The sequence below is a fragment of the Artemia franciscana genome, chromosome 2, assembly GCF_032884065.1.
Source record: "Artemia franciscana chromosome 2, ASM3288406v1, whole genome shotgun sequence".
Classification (NCBI taxonomy): Eukaryota; Metazoa; Arthropoda; class Branchiopoda; order Anostraca; family Artemiidae; genus Artemia; species Artemia franciscana.
This window is the reverse complement of record NC_088864.1, coordinates 26876567-26883136: the sequence shown is the minus strand read 5'-3', so window position 1 is coordinate 26883136 and position 6570 is coordinate 26876567. Positions and strand designations below refer to the sequence as shown.

General features: G+C 37.7%; 1 protein-coding gene across 1 annotated transcript in view; it reads right to left on the bottom strand.

Annotated features, from left to right (window-relative positions):
* LOC136039408 (glutamate receptor ionotropic, kainate 2-like) overlaps nt 1-6570 on the bottom strand; it is a gene marked incomplete in the record, with an annotated part of 174727 nt that overhangs the window by 8444 nt on the left and 159713 nt on the right. The window contains 1 exon segment of the mRNA XM_065723135.1: nt 4463-4688. Within this exon segment, the coding sequence (XP_065579207.1) occupies nt 4463-4688 (226 nt within the window).

Here is a 6570-nt window from a genome sequence, read left to right as displayed (position 1 = left end):
GATCACTTTCAACTTATAAAAAAGGTCTTGAATTTCGGATCTACTGAGCATCCACCTAAGTTTCTGTGACCATGAGGTGGAGGTGCGGTTGATGAAGGGACAGTCTCCCTCCTATCGGGAATACATTTCTGCTCATTTTGGGATTTGATGTTACTCTTTACTTTCATAATAACAGCGTAGGCCAGAAATATTCCAAGAAATCATAAGGAAGTATATATCAATTTCACATTTTTGATGCGCTTTTAAAGTTTCTTTGATGTGTATATTTTTGGAGTTCTCTGCAGGGGGGATTGTCTGGGGAATTTTCAGTGGGGAGTAAATTTTCGGGAATAATTTGCTTTCAGTGAAGGTCTATTTTCTGGGGGATATTTTCCGCGAGGGGTGGGGGTGGTATTTTCCGGGGTTATTTTCTGGGGGGGGGGGTATTTTTCAAGGGGGTATTTTCCGTGTGGTATTTTCCGTGGAGATATTTTCCACGGGGAGGTATTTCCCGAGGGGTTATTTCCCGGAGGGCGTATATTTCGTGGGGAGGGTATTTTCCGGGGGGGGGGGGGTATTCTCCGCAAGGATTATTTTCTGTGGGTGGGTATTTTCTGCAGGGTATTTTTCTGGGGGGGGGGGTATTTTCTGAGGGCTATTTTGCACGGGGGAAATTTATTGGGGGGATTAACGCCTATAATAAATCTATAACGAATTTAAAGATAACGAAGAAGCAAGTACTTTTTTACCCCCCCCCCCTCCCCAAGAAAATACCCACCGTAAAACACCCCTCCCTCGGAAAATACCAACCCCCCGGAAAATACCTCCCGTAAAAACCCTAGGAAAATACCCAACCCCTAAGGAAGTATTCCCCCCACCGTGACTGGTTGGGCTCCAATCAAATTTGACTTATAAAAAAGGACTAGAACTGTCAATTTCTGATCTAATGAGCACCCTCCGAAGTTTTTGTGACCATAAGGTGGAGGTTTTGAAGGGGAAGAGGCAGTCTCCCTCCTATACGGAATAAATTCTGTTCATTTTGGGATCTAATGGTACTCTTCTCTTTTATTAGAAAAGCTTAGACCAGAATTATTCCCAGAAATCATAAGGGAATAGATATCAATATTACATTTTGATGGTTTTTTAAAGTTTCTTTTGTACCCTTCCCCCAAAAATACCCCCTTCCCAAACAAAAATCCTGGTTACGGCCATGGGGATTATGCATCAGTTTTTACCTCCACCCTCCCCTTGCATCTCCCTTAGAACTAAATTTGCATTTATCTGGTGGCTCAATGAGAGCTGGGATGTTTTGGCATTAAAATGCACCCTGTGAGGTATCTCCCTCCCTCCCTAAATGGAAAAAAAAATCAGAGAACCCCATTGTAGAAGTTAGTGCCTTTTTAATTTTGTAATTTGTCCATTGCTACCGATAGTATTTGTTATTGGTTCGCGGGTGAGTTTTCTACAGGGAGATGAGATTGCCTAGAGGAATTTTTAGTGGGTGAAAATTATTGTGAATAATTTCCTTTCAACGTGAATGTATTTTCCACAGGGAATATTTTCCGGGGGGGGGTATTTACCAAGGGAGGGGACATTTTGCGCGGTGGGTTATTTTCTAGAGGAAAGGGGAAACACACAGGACCATAAAATACACTGGAAGTTGAGACACTTACGGAACGGTTTCCTTAATTTGAGTGATATGGTTCCTATTGGCAAACCTATTGCCAATCATAAAGTAGGACAGAACAAGAGAGTCTCGGGTAATCATTCAAAATTTATAAATATTTATGCATCTCAAGGGATGTTCTCGTCGTCCTGTTTATACCTAACGATTTAAATCAGTGTCCAGGAGAACAATGACTGTAAAATCTTGGGTTCTTGATTAACTCGAAACTTCTGGCGACCTGTCTCGGGCTAAGAAGATCATACATTTTGTTAGGAGTGTGGGCGGGGTTCTAAATATAATAAAAAAAAAATCTTTACTCATAACTAGGTGTATATCAAGTTAGCTCTTACGGATCATTCATTAGGGCAAAATTAATGGATTTTAACAAAAATTTATTCTAGAAACGATACACATACTTGGGTAAATTAAACATGAAGACACTATGCGCACCTGACCACCTGACTTTTCAAATTATTTACAATATCTTGGGAACGGCTTTAGAGATCAATTTTTAACTTTGAATAATTTCCATAACTACACGGTATTCGATGTATCCCATTTTGACGAGTAGCTGGGGTTTTATTCTTGTGAGAATTAAATATAAAAAAATAAGTTTTTTAACTGAAAGTAAGGAGCGACATTAAAACTTAAAACGAACAGAAATTACTTCGTATATGAAAGGAACTGGTCTCTCCTCAACGCCCCGCTGTTTACGCTAAAGTTTGACACTTTCTCTCAACTCTACTTTTTAAAACAGTAAAAAACTTTAGCGTAAAGAGCGGGGCGTTGAGGAGGGACCAGCCCCTTTCATATACGAAGTAATTTCTGTTCGTTTTAAGTTTTAATGTCGCTCCTTAATTTCAGCTGAAAAAACTTGTTGTATTTATATTTAATTTCTGAACGTTTTTGAATTAATGCATGTTTTATTTTGGCTCTCCGCAGATGAATAATTAAAACGAAATTTGGATATTTATTTTTTTGGCTAAATGGCTTTCTCATAGTTTTGACCGAATGATTTTGGGAAAAAAGGGGCGGTGGAGGAGGCCCAGTCGCCCCCCCCCCAGTTTTTTGGCTACTTAAAAAGGCAACTAGAACACTTAATTTTTTACAAACGTTTTTATTAGTAAAAGATATACGTAACTTACGAATTAGCTTACGTAGCGAACTTTTGTATTCGTATGTTTTTATTACGTATATGAAGGGGTTTACCCCCTCGGCAGTACCTCGCTCTTTACAACAAAGCTTAAGTTTTGTCCCAATTCCTTAAGAATGACCCCTGAATCACAAAGGCCGTAGAATAAATAGTTGAAATTACTAAAAATACTTTAGCGTAAAGAGTGAGGTATTGAGGAGGGGACGAATCCCCTCATATGCGTAGTAGTTTTTTTCCGTTTTAACGCTGCTCCTTACTTTCATATGAAAAAACTTTTTCATATTTATTTTTTTATTGTTTTTTTTTAAATAATGCTAGAAAATCCTGCACTCCCTTCATGGAAATTTTCTTCCCCCATGACAAATTACTCCATGGAAAGTTCCCCCAACATATCCCCCTCTTATCAACAACTCACCCCCCAACCAAAAAATCCCTCTGAAAACGTCTGTACACTTCCCAATAACTATTACTATATGCAAGCACAGGTCAAAGTTTGTAACTTGTAGCCCCTCCCACGGGGACTGTGGTGGAGTAAGTCGTCCTCAAAGACATAGTTATAAGGTTTTTGGACTATGCTAAAAATAAAATGGCTATCTCAGAATTTTGATCCGATGACTTTGAAAAAATGATTAGCGTGGGAGGGGGCCTAGGTGCCCTCCAATTTTTTTGGTCACTTAAAAAGGGCTCTAGAACTTTTTATTTCCGTTAGAATGAGCCCTCTTGCAACATTCTAGGACCACTGGGCCGATACGATCACCCCTGGAAAAAAAAAAAAAAAAAAAAAAAAAAAAAAAAAAAAAAAAAAAAAAAAAAAAAAAAAAAAACACGCATCCGTGATCTGCCTTCTGGCAAAAAATACAAAATTCCACATTTTTGTAGATAGGAGCTTGAAACTTCTACAGTATGGTTCTCTGATATGCTGAATCTGATGGTGTGATTTTCGTTAAGATTCTGTGACGTTTAGGGGATGTTTCCCCCTATTTTATAAAATAAGGCAAATTTTCTGAGGCTCGTAAATTTTGATGGGTAAGACTAAACTTGATTAAACTTATATAGTTAAAATCAGCATTAAAATGCAATTCTTTTGATGTAGCTATTGCTAACAAAACTCAGTTTTTTAGAGTTTTGGTTACTATTGAGCCGGGTCACTCCTTACTACAGTTCGTTACCACGAAATGTTTGATTGAGAAGATTCATAGCAGTTAAATTACTTTTGAAAAAAAAATTAACGGACTTGTTTCAGTTTTGAAGTAATTTTTGGAATGCACCGTAAGTAAACAGTGTTTGTGGGTCTAATCCAATCATCTACAGGTATTAGACTTCAGGGATTTAAGAGAATGTCTGTTTAATCTTTGGGCAATTATGGTATTAATGATAGAAACAGGGCAATCATTTTCAAAAAGTATGTTTTTAGTAGGTTATTAAATAATAAAAAACAAGTTTTTTGACTGCAAGTAAGGAGCGACATTAAAACTTAAAATGAAAAGAAATTACTCCGTATATGAAACGGGTTGTCCCCTCCGCAACGCCTCGCTCTTTACGCCAAAGTTTGACTCTGTCACAACTCTACTTTTTATAACAATAAAAAAACATAGTTCTCTTCAAATAGTAAATAGTAAATAGGGACGTTTTACATTGACTGGCAAAAAGGGACAGCCTCTTACCTTTTGGGGTAGCTATACCGTAGCTCTTCGAATCTAAAAGGCCACCAATTTGAGTGAGATTACAGTTTCTCTGTATATTGTAAACTAGTGTATTTGATTCCATAAAGAATGCATAGTTCCCTTCAAGGACACGACGTATGCCTTCTTCATATGAACTAACAAACACCGATGGCTTTCTATTTTCCATGAAACGCCACATTTTCTGATATGTTTCAATCTTCGAGTCCTATAATCCAAAAAAAATAAAAAAGAACAAAAAAGAAAAAAACTTTATAACACAGGAATTTGTAAGTCACTGATTCAATTTTGAACAAATTCTAAGGCCACGTTAAGAAAAAGACAAACTACAATAAATCTTGTCAATAAAAAAGAATTAGACGATTTGTCTGTGCGAATTCCAGCTACTCTTCGTGATTGACGGCGACAATTTTTCTTTGTCTTCCTCACACTAAAGATATCTTGACAGCACGATCGCACTCTATCTCAACCATTAGACAAAGCAGTGTTTCCACTTTGTTCCTACCAGATTTCCGTTCGGTCAGTTTAAAAAGTCTGAAAATTCCGACACCCGACCACGGAAAATCCGACATTTTTTTCCGACACCACACTGGTCTAAAATCCAACAAATTTCCTACTCCAACCGAAAAATCTGACAATATTCTGTCGCATTAGATCCTTTTCTTTTCACAAGACAAACGTTTGCACTGCCTGTCCTACATCTCCTCCTCCCTCAATTGTAACATATATATCTTTACCATTCTGAAAAAAATCCACACCTTATTCACACTCACTTTTATTCTTTTTCACCTCACATATTTTAATAAATTCGGGTAATAGTTAGGATAAAACTTTTTGGATAATAAGTTAGGATAAAAATGGCTGAAAATTGACAAGGTAAGTTCTGAGATTATGTCCCACCATTGTAGTCAACCTTACGAGCAGGATTTAAAATGTTGCCTATAGAATTGATACCTTGAGATCTCGGCTTGACTATGATCTTGGCTGTCAAAACGAGATGGTCCAAGTCACCGACGATGATTTCTGACCGAAATCTGCCTCTGGATTTACTTTTCTCAATCTGGCAAACACTTTTGCACTGTCAGTGAAATTTATCATTTCATCCTTCGATATTCTTTTGAAAAGTTTATTCATAGCTTCAAGAGTCTCTTTTGGTCGATGAAGTTTATATCCTCTCCTTCAAGTCTTCCTGTTGCTATCCTGATCTTGTACATGACTTTTTTCATAAAGATGAGGCAAGCGATAAATTTGAAGTTTAGAATCCTTTTCAAAAGGCTGCTAGCTTGTGCTTTCGGTTTCGCATCGGTGTTCTTTATCTCTTTTGTTTCGTAAATGGCTGAAACTGATGCTTCAAACTAGGTAACTACTGCTTGTATGGTTTCAGCCCTTGCAGTTCACCGAGTCCGTGATAAGTTTCGGAGATTAAGGCTGTTTTCAATCGAAGAGAGTTTCCCTTCAAGGGAAGCAAATGCTTTGTAGATGAAAAGAAGAACCCTCATATTTCATCGAGGATTTTGGAAAGCTAAACTATCCAAAGAGATGAATTACCATTAAGTTCTATAACAAAGTTTAGTCTGTGGGTCTGTCAAGGAATATAGGGCACACGATGATCAGGAAGTTCAGGTATTTCCTACTGGACTCTATTAAATTGACCAAACATCGCACTTGCATAGTCATAAGACTGCAAAGCTAGTCTATAAAGAGGAATTATTCTCCTTGACAACGGTCCTATTATACTTTCTGCCATACCCTACCTGATTTCGTTATTAGCCTCGCTAACATCTAGTAGTCTCTTTCTAGGTGTCCTTCCAACCTGGTATTGCAGATTACGCCGACAAGCTTATCAGTATGTGAAGCATCGAGTATTGTATCATAGAATAAATTTCTGAATCCAAAACTTTGCCGAGAATATTCTCCCTGATTTCTGCTGAAAGAAAGTCAATGAACTCATTCTGAGGAATTGTGGGTAAATAGGTAAATTTGTATAGTCTATATCAGATATCAAGATCTGCTAGTAGAGTGAGAGAGTGAGAGTAGAGTGAGAGATCAGAAAGGCACTGCGTAATCACCTGTGGAAAAAACGCGAACAC